Source organism: Pelophylax lessonae (assembly GCF_965119305.1).
Source record: "Pelophylax lessonae genome assembly, chromosome: 4".
In the NCBI taxonomy this organism is placed as follows: Eukaryota; Metazoa; Chordata; class Amphibia; order Anura; family Ranidae; genus Pelophylax; species Pelophylax lessonae.
The window spans coordinates 469802971-469825020 of NC_138771.1; the positions used below are offsets into that span (position 1 = coordinate 469802971).

The 22050-nt window shown below is 44.6% G+C and overlaps 1 protein-coding gene across 2 annotated transcripts in view; it reads right to left on the reverse strand.

Annotated features, from left to right (window-relative positions):
* The window catches only part of BLTP3B (bridge-like lipid transfer protein family member 3B), a 167510-nt gene that overhangs the window by 17356 nt on the left and 128104 nt on the right, over positions 1 to 22050 (reverse strand). For both annotated transcript variants that reach the window (XM_082253146.1, XM_082253147.1), the window contains exons 15-17: positions 16334 to 16500; positions 6757 to 6899; positions 6497 to 6647 (exon numbers count right to left, since the gene is read on the reverse strand). In XM_082253146.1, the coding sequence (XP_082109272.1) occupies positions 6497 to 6647; positions 6757 to 6899; positions 16334 to 16500 (461 nt within the window). The remainder of the gene's footprint in view (positions 1 to 6496; positions 6648 to 6756; positions 6900 to 16333; positions 16501 to 22050) is intronic.

The window sequence follows — 22050 nt, forward strand, 5'->3', positions numbered from 1 at the left end:
GGGTATCTATGCAGCCAATAACCAGGGTTCACACGATCTCCATGCCCCAAAGAACTTGGTACCTGAGTAGCCAATGACCAGAGTTGGCACCCTCTCCCCATACCCAAGAGAGCTGGGTACCTGAGCAGCCAGTCATTAGGGCTGGCACTTCCTGATCCCACTAAGAGCTTGGTACCTGAACAGCCAATCACCAGAGCTGGAACTCTCTCTCCACCTTAAGAGCTTGATACTTGAGCAGCCAATCACCTTTGCTGACATTCGCGCCTCGCCCCCAGGGGAGCTGAGAACCGGAGAGGATAATCACCAAACACTGGCACTTTTTCTTGGCACACAAGAGAGCTTGGTACCTGAGCATCCAGTCACCAGAGTTGGCATTCTCTCTCCCATCCCCAAAAGAGCTCAGTACCCAAGCAGCCAATCAACAGGGTTGGCATCATCCCCCCACCCCCAAGGGAGCTGCGTACCTTAGTGGCCAATCAACAATTGCCAGCACTGCCACATAGCAAAAAGGCGTGTCACTCCCTCTGAAAATACAAGTTCTCTGGCCGTCAAAATGACGGCCAGAGAACTTGTATGTAATGACGTCAAAAGATTTTGCATCATTGTACAGACACAAGCATGAAAATTAGAAGTTCTGACCTTGCCCTGACTTTACTTGCTGCAAGCTTGCTACAGGTCAGTTACTCAAAACACAGTGACATGGTTATTTCAGCATGGTGTCAGAAAACGGGATTTCCAGAGGGAAGACAATGACATTCTTTATACTTTACCAATTACAAACTGGAGGAACCTGTCACAGTCAATCAGAAGTCACCTTTCACTTGACAAATCACTGCTGAAAACCTAAATCTGCTTGGTTGGTGAGGATGCCCAGGCTGTGTTCTGTATTTTTATATGAAAGCTGTGCTTGTGTAGTTACAGAATGAGCCATGTTCAGTCACTTCCAATGAAACTCATCGGCTTTCTCTGCCTGTCCTGACAGATGGCTGTAAATATGCTTTTCCCATAATCCCTCACAATAGGCGTCTAAGGCAGTTTCTTCACAGATTAAAATAAGGCAATTGTTTTCACAAAGCTGTAATTCCTCTGGACTGTGCAATTTCTCTCCTGGATTTACTAGACCCCAAAACCGCTCACTGCAAAGGCTGGGAGATTAAATCTCACCCCTCCTCTACCGTTAATACAAGATCACATCTGGAGCTTTTAGTTTTAAAAAAATCTTGTACTTAGGAAAACTATAGTGGTTACGGGTCACTTTTATGTTGAGCAGCTTTATGTTCCAGTGGGGTTCGAACCACCTGTAGGATTGAATGAAGAGCGTACAATGCAGGCAATATTGACAAGCGGCTAGGAGGCTTCCTGGGCGATATCCCATCAAATTGGGGACAGGTAAGTATAAGTCTTGCATAGGGGCTGCTAACTTGACTCCCAAGAGTCCTCCCACACACTGTATTGCTATTCTAGTAATAAAAGCTGATTCTTGCAATAGGAACAAGCTATAAAAAAAAACAAAATGAATGTTGGGACATGATCTACCAGGAAGGCAGCGAGGTTTGGAGGTAAATTTTGGTCATGCCAGGATGGTCACCTTTAAAGTAGTTTTAAAGGGTATTTTTTATTTTTTTTTACATTTATGCATTCCCTGCATTAACGTAGAAAACACCCCACTACTTGCCCCCCCACCCCCATCCCTAACTACTTACCTGAGTCCTCTCTCAATTCAGTAATGTGCCTGGCTGCATCTCTTCTCTCCTTTCTTTCTCTTCTCACAGGACACACATGTAGCAGTGGAGGCATTGGCTCCTGCTGCTGTGAATCAAATCCTATAAGGAGGGAGTGGGCGCGTGGCTAAATCCATAGACGCACACAGACCAGCTCAGAATTTTGCCTGCACGGGTGCCCACATAGCACAGGGCTTGCTATGGGGGTATTCAGAGACGAGGAGCAGACAGCGTCCGCAGGGGACCACCAAAGAAAAGGCAAGAGATCAGTCTATTAAATCTCATTGTATAGTGCAGGTAAGTATATCATGTTTTTATTATAATTTTATAAACAAAATGTAGATTTTAATATCATTTTTACATGACTGCCAAGATATGCAACAGAAGCGAAAGTAAAAAGGATCTGAGAAAAACTATAAGGCTGCATTTGCACCTGAGCACAGCGATTTTCTGCCACTTTTGAGTGCTTTTGCACACATAAGCATTTCATAAGTGTATTTCAAATCACTTTACCTGTGTACCCTACCTGGGATTCAAAGCCATGACCCTATGATTGCACAACTGGCGCTATACCCCCTGCACCAACTCCAGAGTTGCTAAGCACCTTTTAAAACCTATAGTCATAGGTTTGAACCCCTAGGTAGGATACACATGTTAAATGATTGAAATAAAAAAAAAAAAAACAATTTCCGGGGTGCAGAGATACACACAGGTCGTACTGGATGTGGCAATGGACTCCTTGTCATATAGTCTGTACAGTTCTTTGTGAGTCAAAGGCTTCAGTTTTCTTGCGCTCCCCTCCTTAAAAAAAAAATTTACTGGTGCTCTGTTAAAGATGTGCCTATGGTGGTCTATACTGGAGCATTAGAACTTCCTGCTACCGGTGGTTGTACAGTTCATTCTCTCTATCCTGATCTTTTGTTAATGTAGCACCCTTGTCTTAAAGCAGGGTTGCTATTAAAATTTAGTTGCTGGGCAGTAACTAGCTTTGGCCGATTATAATACTAAGGTAAATTGGACTTTCTCTTAATCTGGGTTTGGCTGTGGTTCTCCCTTCTGTCAGTAGGTGGCACTGTTGCCTTTGACATTAGAGTGAGAAATACAGTTAAACAGGCTATTAATATATATGTCTCTCTTAGCCAATTACAGGGCAGCTGAGGCATGCTGGGAGAGAGTATTTATCTGGGGAAAGTCCAATGATCGCTCTCTTGCCGCCCGGACCAGTGCCATCTTAAGAGCATTAAAGGGCCCCGGGAAATGCAGTGCACTGGGGCCCCGCCTACACAATCACAGAGGAGAATACAAATGCAAACTACGGATAAAGCGATATTTATTGGTACAGCAGTGCCAGGCTAATGACAGCTTCCAAGTTGGGCGGCTGGGTCCGGTGAACACACACGGACAGGAGTCAGACTCGACTGTCCTTTGTGTTCCTGTTCCCGTGGAGGCAGACAGGCATTCCTGCAGTTGTAGGCTCCAAGTGGCCTAATAGCCGGGCAGGGCCAAAAGGCACTTCCCACCTTCGGTGGGATCCATACGGGATTCGGGACTAATGCTTGACTGGGGCTGGGGCTGGGTCGCTTGGCAGGTGGGGCCCCCGGGTAACTGCCCAGCATGTCCATTCGGTAAGATGGCCCTGGCCCAGACCCCCTTTGGGGTGGGTGTGTGCCACTATGCTGCTGCTGGGTAGGCCTGAAGCCTGGGGCCTAGCCACATGCCTGGGACTCTGCTGAGGAGAGCCAGTGATCTGCAGGAAAGTGAGCATCCACAGAGATCCAGCAACCTGTGTGAGTTACCTGCCTGTTTAATATAGAAGACAGCTGTCCAGCCAGTACAGACCACTAAAAGAGATTGGATCTTAGGGAGAGGAGCTCTTAGGGAGAGGAGCCTCCCAGATCAATCTGAAGTTTCATGGATACCGAAAGGGACTGTACTCAGGGGAAAGGAGATTCCTCCCAACACAGTCTAAACCTCAAGGTCTGTTATCCTGTACCGCTGTCTAAGTGCCTGTCAGTTTTGTAAACGGAGTCTGCCAATTTGACTGTTAGCTAAGGGTGTCCTGTGCCCTACCCCTCTCTCCCTTATCTTATTTTGTCCTGTTAAGAAGAAATAAAACTCTTCTGTTGTTTCAAGCATAAAAGTGACTGGCGACCATCCTTTCTTCTACTTGTATCATTACCCACCATGCCTGACAATCCACACCCACAGGATGTATATAGGCCCTCTCTGCCTCTGAGGGTCACCACCAGGCCCTAGGAGGCCCCAGGGGTCCGCTACATTAAAATAAAGAATTGAAAATAAAAAATAAAATAAGCATTGGGAATATAAAAAAAAAAAAAACAGGCAGTGTTCTAGTTTGTCCTAACCCCTTCAACTGCTACTTTTGCTAGACAGCGTACTCTGCACGTCGATATAAAATATAAAAATGAAAAAAAAAAATCATATCCTGAATGCTATCATTACATGTATTATTACCATACAGTGGTCAGAATGCATAATGTTTAGTGATAGTGGCCTTTAAGACATTCTCCGACCCAAAGGTTTCTATATCTCAGCCTACAGGGCATTTTTCAACTGCAGGTCTCTGCTGTACAAGAAATTCTGTAGCATGATGGACAATTACATATCGTTTGGCAGGTAGAAGAGTTCACATACTGTACATGTACTTTAAGGCTTTATGCACACTGGGCATTAAGCCACTGTGCATGAGATCCAAGCTGCTGGCAGCAGGGCTGAATGGTGCCTTCTACCAGCATGATGCCTTAATATGCATTTAACTGTACCTGGAGTGCTCTCATTTTCTTTTCCAATGTTTTTATTTGAATATTCAAAAAGGAAAAAACAAACCATGTTGTACAGACAATATAGAGAACGATTGTGGTTATCGTGCCACTATGTTCCTACATTTATATTTTAACATACAGTATGTATTATCTCTATCAAAATCTGTTTTTTGGCACTAATAAAAACATTGTCAGTATTGCGGAGAGTAACATCTAGGCGTTGACCTCAAGGAGGAGAAATATTGGTAGATTTTGTGGCCAGTCTTCTTGCCCTCCCCATAGAGCCAGCCTGTATATTCTTCATATTTAAAATATGAGGAAAACAATGAAAAGGAAAAACAAAATAAATTGGAAGGAAAAAGAGAAAAGACGGAACAGAAAAAGGTAAAGATGGGGTGTGAGGGTGTGATAGCATAGATTAGATTGATTTTCTTTAGGTTAGATTCAATTAGAGTAGGCTGCTCGCAATAGGCCCTCGGATGTGGCCAATATCGGTCCAACTCTGGGGTCCCCCTCCAAATATGCAATCCAAGAGCTCCAAACATTTTCAAAGAGCTTCACTTTTCCATTTAGTATTGCTGAAAGGCGTTCATTGACCATTATCAGGGATAATTTTGCCTTGAGCAGTTCATAAGGTATGACAGCCGACCTCCATGACCTCGTGATCACTATCCTTGCTGCTAGGAATATAAATCCGATTAGCAGTTTGGCATGTCTCGGGGCACTCCCCACTGCGCCCCCCCCCCCCCCAGCAGCGCCTGTTTTGGGGATTTTTGGAGATTGACCAGGGTCAGGGAATAGACAAAATTAAACACCCTAATCCAGTACTGCCTCATTTTGGGGCAGTGCAACCAAATTTGGAATGCCGTTCCCCTCTGGCCGCAACCACGGAAGCAGAGCCAAGAAGCTCCCCTTCTGGCTAGGACCATGTACCACTTTAAAAGAACCTTATAGTTTGCTTCAATGATAGAGGATAGAGGTGTTGATGAGGGCCCTGGAGGCGTTTTGTTGAAATATTTGCCATTCCTCTAATTCTAGCGATTCATTTAGGTCGGCTTCCCATTTCTCCATGAGTTCTCTCATTTTCTATGCGCAGTTTTCTTTAGGAAGATTGCTAAGCCTGGAGTGCCACCTAGTGGGCTTGAAGAGAACTTCTGGAGCCAGAGTAACTTTCAGATCCAAAGCCCTGATCTCAAATAAACTGAACACCAGTTGGAAGTGCTGGAATGTGAACCTACAGTAATAAACCAACATCAAAGCCAACATCTTTTTTTTTTTTTTTTAATGAGTTTTTTTTGAGAAAAGCGTGGCACTCACACAGTGATAGCATTTACATGGCTCAGGTATGTCCAAAAATCAAATTTATAGCATGCCCCCATTATCCTTTAGTAGTTGCAGACTGTAAAGGTAAATCATTGTAAAATAACAGGATTTTTGCCTTCGAGGCCACATTTTGCACACATTAGGGCAAACCAAAAGAATAACAAAAAAAAATAAAAATCCATGTTCTTGCAGGTAACAATATTACACCATTCAGTAGAAGCCTGACCTGAAAAACAGAAAATTTTTTCGGATCAGGCTGTCCTCAAAGCCAATTACCTGCAATAGCCTGTGGTGATCGCTGCTGGGTGCACTTTGGGTAATCTCTTGCTGTGCAGAGAGCCGCAAATAGCTGCGGCCGCTGGAAAACTGTCGTAATTGTGAAAAGGACCAGAGGCTGCACCTAGCCGCTTAGAGATGCAGCAGGAATCAGAAGATTTCGGCCGCTACAATTTACACTGGCCCTTATCGCTGGAGTGAATGTAGCCTTAGGGTTTACACATTAATGTGATCTTGTAGCCAGGTCTTATTTTAAAGCTCATTTAAAGTGCATCTTTTCTTAAATGTAAATGTTGACTGTCCATAGCCTGGCCACCGGATCACTTTTAAGTCTTCATCAGTTGGAAAATCAAGTGCGATATTACATAAATATATATGGAAAAATTCTCTTACTCATGTTGCGGTTGTTGAGGTATTGCCAAACGCTGACATTCCCAAGCTGTTTTGGAGCCACTTGATTCACTTGAAGGCAAATGGTGACATCTTCTCCCTTAATATCAATTGCACTGTTCACTCCATTTATTTTAAATACTACAACGGACATCTGCAGGGAAGCAATAAAAGGTTATCTAGGCACCAAAGTAACCTATGCATACACTAGAAGAAGGACAGTAGGGTCAGCTGGAAAAGAGGCCTAAGCCATGGACACCTACCAGCTCTTGCTTAGAGTCATTAGTGCTTTCATCAGCAGCACTGCCAACGTCCGGTGAGGAAACGCAGTACTCTTCATTCCTCAGTTCCACGCTGGCTGTGTCCACTGTGGACTGATAGTTCAAGGAGGAGAAGTCTTCCAGCCCTGATGTGATGAAATAAAAAAAATAAAAAAAAGGTTTCCAAAAGTAAAATCGGATAAAAATAAATTAAAAAAGAATTGGCACATCTCAGAGAAAATACGGATTTAGTATTAAAAGGGTGCAGCTAAGGCTTTAGTCATGTAGCCTACATAAGAGGGAAAAGCTAAATAATCAGCAGCTCTGCTTAAAATCTGGTTCTCACCTTTGGTGGAAAGCATGCGACTGATGTTGCATCGCTGATTACTTGACCAGCCAAGGCAAGAGAGCCAGGTACTGTAGTTTATACACAACAATTGATTAACAAACAATACCTCTCTTAGGTGTCCGTTTATCAAGCAGCGGTAAATTACCGCTGCCGACTTCTCCGGCATTCTCAGAGAAGATGGCTCTCCTCTGAGTCCCTGTTTATGAAACAGTGCAGATCGCTTCTCATTTTGAGGAATAAACCAATCTACAAACCCTTTGAACTGTGGAGAACGCCTCCTGTTAATATAATCTCGCGAGACATAGCGAGATTATCGTAACAGAAATTCAGTGAAACACAGAGGTGTCTGTATTTTAGGCAGTGGTGAATTACTGCTGCTGAGTATACGGGCATTCTCAGAGGAGACTGCTCTCCTCAGTACCTCACACTACACTGAATGAATAATAAAGGTAAAGTACCTCTACACAAATTATATATACACTATATAACCAAAAATATTGGGATGCCTGCCTTTACATGCACATGAACTTTAATGGCTGGGATGCCGTAGGGTTCAATATTGAGTTGGCCCACCCTTTGCACCTGTAACAGCTTCACCCCTTCTGGGAATATAAAAAAAAAAAGGAAACGGTAAAGCAGGTTAGAAACACACACATACATATACATATATATATATATATGTTTCTAGCCTGCTTCACCATTTTTTTTGGGGGGGGGGTTAGTAAAAGGCAGGGGGCTTTTTTACGGTCTTGGGGGGTCTGATTGAGGAAGAATAACCTTCCTTCATCCTCAGTTCTCTGGGGATTCTCTCTTCTCTCCTCGATTCTTCATGTCTGGGCTAGAGAATCTGGGAAAGAGAATTCTCAGCAAGATCGCCAGTGAGGTGCCGAGATTAAACCTTCATACATTGGATGTTTTCTGTTTCTGTCAATGACAGATTCTCTGTGTGCTGAGATGATCAGGGGAAAACATGATTATCCCAGTTTCATAAACTGCTAATGATCTGAGATAAGCTGCAATCATCAGGATCACAGCTCATCTCGGTTTCACAAACAGACACCTTAGTACCCTAAAGTTAAACTGTCACAGACAAATACCTTCTGAAATGTAGCTTTCACCATTGAAGATTCCCTAGGCGGCAGTAAACGTAGGTGAAAGACAATTTCCTGTAGAGACGACCAATCACCAGAACTCGCTCTGTAAGCACCATGCAACTGGTCGCCTGCACACATGTAGTTTTTCTTAATGCAACGATGACATCACTACTGTAGTCAGAACTGTCTTCGAAACAGGGACCCTGTATTCAAAGAGGCAGTTTTCTTTTAGGGGGGGAAAGCCAACAGTCAGACAGGGACCATAAAAAAATGGGATTTTTGAATTACCGTAAAATCCATTTCTCTGATCTTCATTGACGGACACAGCTCCTGATATTCTTAACCATTGGGTTTTACTGCCCCCCTACAGGAGTAGGACACTTGGCAGAAAAAAGTCTGGCTATGCCTATGGGCAGTCCCAGGGGGTATACTCCCTCTCTCTGCTATAGGTACTAAGTTTTGGTACAAGCAGTGTCAGAGAAAATACAACTCCATAGAGGGGTGGGTGCTGTGTCCGTCAATGAACACCAGAGAAATGGTTTTTACGGTAAGTCAAAATTCCCATTTTCTCTTTCGTTCATTGACGGACACAGCTCCTAATATTATTAACCATTGGGGACATCCCAAAGCAGTGTTAAACATGAGGGGGGGGGGCAACAGCAAAAAATTCCCAAGGCTAAAGACAGTAGCCAACCAGGCAACAGGGACTCAACCAAAACAACTGGAGCCCACCTGAAAAAAATTAATACAACCTCAAAGAGGACCAAGTCCTCTAAACAGCAGCCTGCAGAACCTTGCGGTCCAAAAGAGGCATCCGCAGATGCCAACATATCCACTTTATAGAACTTGTGAAAGTGTGCGCCGATGACCAGGTGGTCGCCTTGCAAACCTGCATCACTGACGCCTGATGACGGAAGGCCCAGGAGGCACTGAGCGCCCAAGTAGAGTGCGTCTGGATAGGAAAAGGAGGAACCTGACCCCTGATTAAATTGGCTTGAATCACCGTCTGTCTGATCCATCTGGGAATGGTTGTAGATGAAGCGGACAACCCTGTCCGAGACCCATCCGTAAGTACAAATACTGAGTCTCACTTCCTAAAACACTCCATGGCTGCCAGGTACACCCTAATTGCCCAAACCACATCCAAGGCATGCAAGGCAAATGTTTTGGCCTGGAACACATGGAAGGCAACAGAATGTCTTCATTAAAATGGAAATCAGAGACAAACTTTGGAAGGGATGACTGACAGGAGCGAAGAACCACCTTATCTCTGTGAACCACCAAATAAGGTGAACGACAGGATAACGCCAGCAGTCAACACAATGTGAGACAGCGTAAACAAGGGAATCTCCCGAAGAATCTCAAAGGTAAAATTCTGGAGGACCGAAAGCACCGAATTGAGGTCCCAAGGTGGCAACTGAGACCACACTGGAGGATCCAAATGGCGAACACCCTGAAAAAAAGTATGCACCAGAGAGTGTGTGGCCAAGGGTCATTGAAAGAAGACTGGCAAAGCTGACACCTGGCCAATTTCTGTTCAACTCCCCCATTAAAAGGAAAGTCAAGATCCGAGCCACCAAGAAAGAGTGAGGATGAACCCCAAGGGACTCACACCATGCGATGTACGTCTTGATGGTAGATTTCCTAGCTTTTAACAGTGTTGTCATCACCGATTCAGACCAACCCTTCAATACCTGTCTTTCAACAGCCAAGCCGTCAAAGCCAGCGACTGTAAATCAGGGTGAAAGATTGGCCTTTGGGACAGTGGATCCTCCCCGAGAGGAAGTTTCCAAGGAATGTCGGTGACCAGCTACACAAAGATCAGTGTACCAAGCCCGGCGAGGCCAGTCCAGGGCCATTAAGATGACCGGAAGCCCTTCTGCCTCGATCCTGCATAGAAGTCTTGAGAGAAGGGAAGATGTAAATCAGCCGATACTAACCCCACGGGGCCACCAGCGCGTCTGACAGAGGATCCCGTGACCGTGCCATGAACCTCTGCACCTTTGTAATGATCCGAGACACCAACAGATCCACCTCAGGGGTGCCGCACTGGAGACACAACTAATGAAATACCAGAGACTGTGGAGTCTTGTCCTATTTGATTAGAATATCCCTTGCAGGGACCTTATTTGGAACCGTGCAAATGGGACCTCCTCGAAGGTAGAAACCTTTAGGCCCTGCACTCGCATGCAAGTCCAGGGGAATGACCTTCTGCTGGACAGCAGGAGGGGAAATGAAGCCTGATTTTCTGGGGTTTGTCCAGAGGAAGGAGTACTCTGGCTAAGGGGGAGTCCAGAGTCAGACTAAGATAGTCTAGTTTCGTGGAAGGAACCAAGGCGTACTTCTTAAGATTCAGAATCCAGCCAAACTCCATCAGGGTCCGTATGGAGATCTCCAGGTTTTCCACAAGTAGGAGACTCTGCTCGCAGAAGAAGGTCATCCAAGTAGCCCAGGACCACGACCCCCTGCTGACGTAACAATGCTAGCACTGGGGCCAACACTTTTGTGAAGACCAGAGGAGCAGAGACGAGACCAATTGGTAACGCCACAAACTGATAATGCTTCTCTCCCACATCAAAGCGATGGAAGCGCTGGTGACCGGCACATATTGGAATGTGAAGGTGAGCATCCTTGATGTCGATGGAGGCAAGAAAATCCCCCTGATGCAGGGAAGCCACCACCATGTGAACAGACTCCATTCTGAACTTCTGCACCTGCACAAGCAGTTAAGCACCTTGAAGTTCTGGATTGGATGCACCTTGCCTTCCTTACTGGGGACTGTAAATAGGTTTGAGTAAAACCCCTGAAAATGTTCTGAAGTTGGAACTGGGACAATCACCCCTTGAAGTAAAAGGTCTTGCACCGCCCCAAAGCAAGCCTGCAAGCGGCCTGGGGACAGTCGCACATTGGAAGGAAAGAACCTCCCCTGGGAGTAAGAACGAAACTCAAACTTGTAGCCGGATCGTGTGACTTTGTGGACTCACTTGTCTTGTAATGGGGAAGTCCACGGGTCCGGGAACCAACAAAGATGTCCCCCCATCCCAGAAACGGGTAAGGGCGCACTTTCAAGCTGAAAGGGCCTTGTCCTTGGGTCTGGAGAAGTACGATTTGACTTGCCAGACCAAGTTCGCTTGGATCCTCCAGAGGAGACCCTGAAGGGCTTCGATCCCTTGTCAGTTGAGGAATGAAAAAAAACTTCTTATGAGCCTATAAGGAGGGCCCATGTCTACGATGAGGGTCCTTACCCTTAGTGGGCTGCGGAAGAAAATGTACTCTCCCCCCCCCCCCCCGTGAGACTTTTAATGTCGTCATCCAGGGTAGCTCCAAACAGGCAATCTCCTTGAAAGCATAGATCAATCAAGGCCTTTTTAGAAGTCTGGTCCGCAGACCAGCATTTGAGCCAAAAGACACGTCGAAGGTCCAATGTCAAAACAGAGAGCCGAGCCACTAGGTGAGCTGCATCCAAAGAGGCATCAAACTTCAGCCCCTGGCTGGACCAGATGGTCTGCCTGCTCAGCAAAGGCAGGGGGGAGCTGTTCTCCCTCCAGGTCACGGCGTAAAAGCTTAGCCCACTCGGTCAGAGTCTGCGACACCAGGGCAATGATGAATATATACTGTCAGCCAGATCCTTAAAGGTCAGGGACTCTTCAACCGGAATCATGGTTGCCTTGTTTAATCTGGAAACAGGAGGGTCCACCACCGGTGGAACAGTCCACTTCCTAAAAAGGGAATCCTCATAGGGGTATCACCTTGCAAAGCTGCTAGGGACCCCAAGGGGACACTTTGGTTGTCCCCACCCTTTAGTGACAATTCTGTCAAAATAGGTTACACCTTTGCCACTCTGGATGGCTTGTGAGTGCCAAAGGGGACCTGCGCCTCAGTCACAGCTGCGTCCTCCATATTTAAGGTCTCATGCACAGATACAATCAGTGCATCCCCCAGCACCTTTGTGTGCGCTGTTGCAGAAGTGGAGAAATCCTCTTCACTATCTGAGGATTCAGGGCGTGTGGTCGCAGACCCATGCAAGGTGACCCACGTCCACGGCGGCCGAATCAGATTTAGGATCTGAGGGGACAGATGAGGCAGGGGAAGGTGAGGGGCGCTTTTTTTTGCCAGCCCGTCGCCTAAAAGCTATCTCCACCCGGGACACAAAGGACTCCAGAACCGCTGTCAGTGCGTTGATGGATGGTTGAGACCCGTTGGGCTCCGCAGCCTCGGAGAGGGGATCAAGTGGGGAAATGTGCTCTAAAAGACTCCATGAGTCACCAGGGGGACCCCACAAAAAAGTGTTAAGCACTACTAAGGGACACCCACACCGCTCTGGCAGCACACCGGTTGCCAGTCACAGAGCCCAGACCAACCACACAGCCTCGGCAATAGTGGAGGGGGGGGGGTAGGATGGAGGGACAGGTGAGGTGGGTGCCTAACAGGAAGGAGGGGAACCCAGGGGTCTGACCATCCCATAGAGGGGCACGTGTCCACCCCAAAACCCTCCAGAGGGAGAGGAGCTACAGCTACATCAGGAGCTGTGTCCGTCAATGAATGGAAGAGAAAAACCTTTATTCCAAACAGGTAATGCCTGCTCTGTGAAATTGTTTTGACACACAGTGGGACTCTGCCCCGCCCCTGCTCCCGTGCCATTGCATTTGATTGACATCAGCGCGAGCCAATCGCTCCCACTGCTGTCAGTCTTTCCAATGAGAAGGGAAACAGCGTGCTCATGCACATAGCTGAATCAGATTAGCTCAAGTGAGGAAAAGATGGGGAGTGGGGGGCAGCTGCAGCACAGGTTTTTCACCTTAAGGCTTTAGAACCACTTCAATCATGATTAAGGTCTCCAGTGGCTGAAATGCATCAGCAGAGTTGTGCCTCATGGAGCTTTTTGTATGGTCCCTGTCTTGAGTACTGGCTTTTCTCTCATTTGGATGGACTGTAACGCCTTGCAGGAGCTGAACTTGCAGCATCAACTTTCTGCATGGCCCATATTAATTGCCTGGGTTGAGAGAAGTACGTTTTTTTTCCTTTATTCAGTTTTCTCCTTGGCTCTACACGCTTAGCTTCCCACTTATAGCTAGTTACTATTAGGGCTCATGGACATGGCTCAGTGGCGTCCTGGTTGCTAGGACCTAGGCCCCTGCCACCTTGCATCCTTGGTATTCAAGACCAATACCATACCTTTATAGTATACTGTGTTGCATGAAGTTTACAGGATCTGCAGCCAGTCCATGCAGAATTATTTAGCGATGCCAGGACTGTGACAGGACTAAGATTGGGTCTATGGCTGCATCCATCCCTGGTCTCATCAGCTTGATCGCAGGTTGTTTTGTATTAGTCTTCTCCTTCCTATTACAGCTTAGCCTACTTACCTCAGCCCAGTATTATCTTTGCTATTTCTGCCCCTACCCTTCTCCATTGCTTGTTGTCCCATATCTCTTTAGTTGTCTAGTTGTTTAGACCAGAGAGATGTACAGCAGCATGAGAATACTGCAATGTTCGTTCTCCCTGCTTTTAGTAATGTATTATTTCTGTCAGATTTTTATTCTGTGACAAGTGTGCCTGTAAACTTTTCCAGTGTTGTGTACACTAATAGAGAAGACAGGGGAGCGGTGTGCTCCTCCATCACCGTCTACACACATTCTCATGAGTCTGTGCAATCTTTGGGCACAGGACTCATGGGGAACATAGTTTTGACAGATGCCATAATTTGCTGTAAATTACATAAAACAGCCTTGTTGATCCCTACTCCTAGCTCCCAAGGGTAGAGGATTCCTTTTAGCCCTTGAGATGTCACAGATGAATGTCTCAGAAGAGGGACAAATAAATAAAACCAAAAAACAGGGGGCACTATACAGGGGAGGTAGGAGGCTAATTTCAGGTGCTGACTGGGGTTTACCTTAAATGCCAGCCATACACCAGTCGCAAAATCATTGAAACTTTTTTAAAAAACGAACACCTGGTCATGAGAGCAAACAATATTGCCATCATGTAATGACCAAATTTTGAACGCTAAATTGTTTAATGGACATAAATGAATCAGTTTATCATTATTTTTTTTTTTTTTTTTTGCTTCTGGATCACTTGTGCACAGTACTAACAGTTCAATTTGATTTCATTAACCTTTCAATTTATCGTCTGTTCAGCAGAAGTTTTCCACACTTTTCCTTCGATTTTTTTTTTTACTTTAAATTGTCACAACCGATTTTCGATTTGTGGCCATTAACTGGCTGAAAAACTAACAAACTGTCCAAATGACAGATTTTCGAATGATTTTTTTACCTAGTGTATGGGAACCATTAACAATGGTTTAAAGAAAAAAAAAAAAAAACGGCAATTACCTTGCCAAAAAAGGCTGCATAAAAACACTTGTATTAAGCGTTTTTGTGACGGCATTTAGCAGCTTCTTGCAGTGTTTAGGAGCTTTACACCGCATTCACACTGCAGCGGCACGACTTCGGTGGCGACCTGTGAAGTCGCGTGCAGCATGACTTCGGCGCGACTTGCACGGACTTCATAAAATGAATGTCTATGCAAGTCGCTCCAGGTCGCCCCGAGGTAGTACAGGAACCTTTTTCTAAGTCGGAGCGACTTGTGTCGCTCCTATTAGAACCGTTCCTGTACTAAACAATGGACCGCGACGGTGCGCGACTTGTCAGGCTGACCAAGTCGCCCGACAAGTCGTATTAGTGTGAATGGAGTCTTAGTATTTGTAAGCACTTTTACAACAAAACATGAAGAAAACAAATTTAGGAACGTTTATTGTTTTTTTTTTTGCCAGACCAAAGGGGTTTATTTCTGCCTCTAAACGCTGAGCTTAGAAATGCCTCCCTAATGTGCATGGACACATAGGATAACATTAGCTGCTTCTAGGAGGTATAAACAAAAATGCTTGAACGCCCCTAGAAGCAGCGTTTTTTTAAGCCAGTGTGCATGGACCCTAAAGCTGAAATTTAACCTGCTTACATTTTCCCTTCCCTGGTTCCCCCTTTTCCCCCACTCATCAAAATGCTAATTCAATTTTTAACTAAAACCATTCCATTTTTATTCCATACCTTATTTTAGACACAGAGACTTTTCTGCTGAGTCTCTGTGCTTTTCTATGCAATGCAGACAGATCATGGCTGGTGGAGGAGGCAGCAGGGTACATAGCTTTCTGAGGACATCACAGCAATCTGCCTCAGTATATAATGCAGAGATTTCATGCTACAACCCTTCCAACTTAGAATGCAGACAGTAAAGCCACACTTGTGCTCAGACCACAGATGTGCACCCTGTAGACAAGACTAATATAAAAGACCGGCAACACTGTGTGCTATGCTCATAAAAATCTTCTTTATTGTAAGCCCATCAGGAGTAAAAGAAATCCCACACACAGAAATCCCTGGTGGGCTGAAACGCGTCAACCCTGTGTATGGGAATGCTTTTACTCTTGATGAACTTTCAATACAGAAGATTTTTATGAGCATAGCCCATCATGTTGCAGGCCTTTTCATCTTGAATTCTGCATTAGTTTGCCTCTCAAGAGCCCTCAGGCCTAATGCAAGCAGTGGGCTGGATCTTGGGATTAATTATGCAAATGTCAACATGCCTTCATGCGTGGATGCCAGTCTGGAGGGGCAGACATTCTTAGCCAGACAGCTTATGCATGCAGACCGCCCTAGGTAATAATCACACGTGAAGCTGAGTCTATCTCTAAAAGATCTGCAATAAAATGAATGAAAGGGGCGGACCAGGTAGAGTAAGGATGGGGAGGAATGGGCTACATCAGGGATATGCAAACAGTGGCCCTCCAGCTGTTGCAGAACTACAAGTCCCATGAGGCATAGCAAGACTGACAGCCACAGGCATGACACCCAGAGGCATGATGGGACTTGTAGTTTTGCAACAACTGGAGGGCCACAGCTTGCATATCATTGGGCTACATGATGCAGGACAGACTAGGTTGCTTTTTTTGATGTTTACAGATCAACACAATACAAAGAAGGTAGTAATTGTATGTGCTGCAAAAAACAGTGTCAGTATTTCCCAGTGATCTGCTAAACATAAGGCAATCTTCACTCTGTAAAAGTGAGATTTTCCTTAAAGGATTACAAGCTAAATGATCAATGATTAGGTGTGGGCGTTTCAAACTTTTCCCTACCCGCCTCCATAGGGTCACTCCCATCGCTCTCCGCCAGGTGCTCTTCCAGCAGGTTGCTGTCTATGGAGATATTGTCCAGGGAGAACTGGGACGGGCTTCTCTTCATGTTCTTGTAAGAAACAGAGAAGGTAGGCAGGTTGGACGGACAGCGATCCTTAGGGATTCCACTTAACAAAAATACATGGAAACCAGGTTTCAAAAATCAAAACAAGTAACTTTGGAAAAAGCATAATTATAATAATAATAAAAGAAAAAACAAAAGTGGGTTATAGGAAGGAGAAATAAAAAAATAAAAAAAACAACAAATAATAATTAAAAAAAATATATCCGTTAAATCATATATATTTTTTATTTTTTAACAGACACAGAAAGCCTAAACATGCTTATGGGATCCCCTATCCTTTTATATTAAAACAGCATAAGATTATACATTCACTTTTAAATGGTATTTAACCCAAAAACAACAATTTATTATATTGCAGCTTACCGATTCGATGACGTGGTGAATGCATTCGTTTTCTTTTTTTAGGCTTTTTATTTTTTTCATTTTCACCTTGTGATCCGACCCATAAGTCTGTTATTTTTTAACTTGCTTTAACAGACCAGGCTCACCAGAAACATTATTTAACACTGACAGGGGCGCCTGCAATGGTCAACTTATGTAAAACCTTTATCCCCTCCCAAATAAATGTTGATGCAACTGCTTAAAGCAAAGTTCCACCCTATTTTTTCACTTTGGCCCCAGGCATTGCTTACCGCTATGCCATCAATGTTTAGGTTTTTTTTTTTCTAAAGTTTAATTCATTTTAGGCTTCCTGAAGTATTGCACTTCCGTATTGCAAGATACATCATATCCTCCTGTCCGCTGGCTCCTGGGATATGTGTGTCATCAATCCCGGGAGTCAATGGGCATCCTCCGCACCAGGTGCACCTCGCTTTCTTCACACTTCACAAGCGCAAGATCGGGAGGTGCATATTGGGTGTAGCCAGCTGCACCGCATCTTGGAAGAAATGCCCACACTGAAGATTGAAGCTTACAAGATCCAGAGGGGACAGTGAGTAACATAGAATTTACAAGGAACACAAACAATTACATATGTAGCTTATGCTGCATGGCATAAGCTGCAGCTATCACGGGGTGCTTAAAAAAAAAAAAAAAAACTGGAGCCCAGCTTTTCAAAAGGGTTAGCTGAAGTTCAGCTTTAAATTGTTAGGTAAAATATATTTTTTTTAAACTAAAATAACAAACATGTTATACTCACAGTGCAGTGGTATTGCACAGAGCGGCCCTGATCCCCCTCTTCTTGGTTCCGATCCCAGAGATCTTGGCTCCTCCTCTTCTTCGAGTGTCCCCATAGCAAGCTTCTTGCTATGGAGGCACACAGTATCTGCACGCTCCCGAACTGTGTTTTTTTGAAGCCCTGCTCCATAGACTTACACGGCAGGATTTCGCTCCACCCCCTACTTTCTCCTCACTGCATTTGATTGACAGCAGAACGAGCCAATGGCTCCTGCTGCTGCTCGAGTGCTATGTGAAGAGGAAGAGAGGGGAGAATAGATACAGCTGTGCAAACCACTGGATCTATTCTTCCCGATCTTCCCCTTCAAACAGGGAAGGGGGAGGACAGAGGAATAGAAAACATTTTTTACCTTAACCACTTCTGGACCGGAAGGGTTTGCCTCCTTAACCGCTTCCATACAGAGCAGTTAGACCCCCTTCCTGCCCAGACCAATTTTCAGCTTTCAGCACTCTCACACTTTGAATGACAATTGCTCAGTCATGCTACACTGTAACCAAACAAAATTTTTATCATTTTTTTCACACAAATAGAGCTTTCTTTTGGTGGTATTTGATCACAACTGGGGTTTTTTTTTTCATGATATAAGCAAAAAAATAGCAAAAATTTTGAAAAAAAAACACTTTTTTTTAGTTTCAATTATATAATTTTGCAAAAAATTATTTTTTCTTCATACATTTGGGCCAAAATTTATACTTCTACATATCTCTGGTAAAATTAAACCAAATTAGTGTATATTATTTAGTCTGTGTGAAAGTTATTGAGTCTAGAAGCTATGGTACCAATTACTGAAAATTGATCACACCAGGATAGTACAAATACCCCCCAAATGACCCCTTTTTGTAAAGTAGACAGTCCAAGGTATTTAGTAAGAGGCATGGTGAGTTTTTTGAAGTTATATTTTTTTCCCACAATTCTTGGGAAAATGAAGAAAAAAAATTTTGTTTCTTTTTTTTCCCAAAACGTTGTCAATTTATAAGCTATTTCTAACACATAGCATGTACACAGCAAAAATGACACCCCAAAATTCATTCTGCTACTCCTTCTGAGTATGGTGATACCACATGTGTGAGACTTTTACACAGCCTGGCCACAAAAAGAGACTCCACGTCCAAGTAGCACTATAAGGTGTTTTAGGAGCATAAATACACATAAAACTTTCTTACCTATCACATTTTTCAAGGCCCTAGAGCACCAATACAATGGAAAAGTCCACAAAATGACCCCATTTTGGAAAGCAAACACTCCAACGTATATTCTATGAGGCATTATGAGTCCTTTGAACATGTCATTTTTTTCCACAAGTTTTTGGAAAATGTGGGAAAAAAATAAAAACTTTTTTTTTTTTTTACACAAAGTTGTCAATTTATAGGATATTCCTAACACATAGCATGTACATAGCAAAAATGACACCCCAAAATACATTCTGCCACACCTCCTGAGTATGGCAATACCACATGTGTGAGACTTTTTCACAGCCTAGCCATATAGAGGGGCCCAACATCCAAGGAGCATCATCATGCCTCCTAGCCACTTGCCTAGGCCTATTTTTGACATTTGGTGTTTACAAGCTAAAATCAGTTGTTTTTGCTAGAAAACTACTTAGAACCCCAAAACATTATATATTTTTTTTTAGCAGAGACCCTAGAGAATAAAATGGTGATTATTGCAATATTTTTTATCACACCGTATTTGCGCAGCGGTCTTCCAAACGCAATTTTTTTGGAAAAAATTCCCTTTTTTGAATAAAAAAATAAGAAACCTGTAAAGTTAGCCCAATTTTTTTCCATAATGTGAAAGATAATGTTACGCCGAGTAAATAGATACCCAACATGTCATGCTTCAAAATTGCGCACGCTCACAGAATGGTGACAAACTTTGGTACTTAAAAATCCCCATAGGCAACATTTTAAAAATTTCTACAGGTTGCTATCTTAGAGTTACAGAGGAGGTCTCAATTTATTGCTCTTGCTCTAACGATCGCGACGATACCTCACATGTGTAGTTTGAACACTGTTTACATATGTGGGCGGGGTTTCCATATGCGTTCGCTTCTGCGCGCGAGCTCACGGGGACAGGGCGCTTTATTTTTTTTATTTTTTTTTTTTTTACTATTTATTTTATTTATTATTTTTTATTTTTACACTGTTTTTTTAAAAAAAAAATTGATCATTTTTATTTCTATTACAAGAAATGTAAACATTACTTGTAATAGAAAAAGGCACGACAGGACCTCTTTTTTGTGAGATCTGGGGTCAAAAAGTCCTCAGATCTCACAAGTACACTAAAAGATAGAAAAAAAAAAAAAAAAATTAAATAAAATGAGGAAAAAAAAAAAAGGGACCTTTAAACTGGTTGCTAGGCAACGACGTTTGCCGTAGCTCCGGTCCTCCAGGACCATAGAGTCGAGTGAGGGCAAGCTTGCCCTCACTCGACATCCTGTCTGTGAGGATCCGGGACCGGATAGTTTTCCCCGCTGCCGGCGGGTCCGGTAAGCGGGGAAAAGGACCAGAATGCGGTGGGGGGGGGGGCACCTCTTCCGCCACCCCGGAAGGGTCATCCCGCGGCGAGTCCGCCGCTGAGACCACCCTTATCAGAAAGCCAACCGTCCACCGTTTAAAAAAATATCTATATGCTGCCATAACACCGGTATTTAGGTTTAAACGGAGGACGTATATAATCCTTTTTGGACTTTGACATGGTGGCTGTATGAAGGGTGACAGGTACTCTGGTACTTTGCTGGGCAGGTGACAGGTACTCTGGTACTGATGAGCAAGTGGCAGGTACTCGAGTACTCCGATAGGCAGGTGACAGGTACTCGGGTACTCTTATGGGCAGGTGACAGGCAGGTGATAGGTACTGATGAGTAGTACTGATACTGATAGGTGATACTGATACTGTACTGATGGGTACAGATGATCAGTACTGATACTGATAGGTACTGATGGGTACTGATGAGTACTGATGAGTAGTGATGGGTACTGATGAGCAGGTGGCAAGTACTCGGGTACTTCAGGTGTCAGGTACTCGGATGAGCAGGTGGAAGGTACTCGGGTACTCTGATGGGTAGGTGACAGGTACTCGGGTACTCTGATGGGTAGGTGACAGGTACTCGGGTACTCCGATGACGGGTACTCCGGTGATGGGTACTCAAAGTACCAGAGTACCTGTCATCAGAGTACCAGTCCTCAGAGTACCCGAGTACCTGTCCTCAGAGTACCCGAGTACCTGTCCTCAGAGTACCCGAGTACCTGTCCTCAGAGTACCCGAGTACCTGTCACCAGCCCATCAGAGTACCCGAGTACCTGTCCTCAGAGTACCCGAGTACCTGTCCTCAGAGTACCCGAGTACCTGTCCTCAGAGTACCCGAGTACCTGTCACCAGCCCATCAGAGTACCCGAGTACCTGTCATCAGAGGACCTGATGAGCTGGTGACAGGTACTCGGGTACTTTGATGGGCTAGTGACAGGTGCTCTTTATTGGGAGGGGGGGGGCAATCAGTGTGTTTGGGGTGCACTGTACTTGGTAACTAGCTGTTACCACAATCTCACACGGTGACAGCTAGTTACCTGTTCTCTGTTGACATTTGTGACCGGCTGTGATTGGACACAGCCGGTCACGTGGTAAAGAGCCAATTTCATTGGCTCTTTACCTAGATCGGGGATGGGCACTGTCCGAGGGACGAGCCTCGTCCCCGATCGCCCCCGGGGGGGCGCGCATTGAGGAAGGAACGAGCGGCTCGCGCTGGAGCCGCTCATGTGATCGGCTGTGATTGACACAGCCGATCACGTGGTAAACAGCCAATTTCATTGGCTGTTTACCTTGATCGGGGTTGGGCTCAGTCCGAGGGACGAGCCTCACCCCCGATCGCCGCGCTGCGTGCCCCCGGGGGCGCGCAGTAGCGGCGAGACCGGGCGGACGTCATATGACGGCCGCCCGGATCGAAAAAGGATTCCTGCCGACGTCATTTTATAATGGCGCGGTAGGGAAGGGGTTAATGACAAGGCCAATTTTTGCAATTCGGCACTGAGTTACTTTAACTGACGATTGATGTCCTTTTTTTCCCCCCACAAGTAGAGCTTTCTTTCGGTGGTATTTGATCACCTGTGCTATTTTTATTTTTTGTGCTACAAACAAAAAAGAGCAACAATTCTGGAAAAGAAAAAATATATATTTTTCACTTTCAGCTGTATAACATTCCCCCCCCCCCCCCCCAAAAATGTAAAAAAAAAAAAAAAAAATCGCATTTTTTCATCCTCTTAGGCCAATATGTAATCTGCTACATATTTTTAGTAAAAAAAATCCCAATAAGCGTATTTTGATTATTTTTTGGTTTCGCAAACGAGGGGAAAGATTTATGTCATTTCTAATTTATTTATTTATTTTTACTAGTAATGGCAGTGATCTGCAATTTTTAGC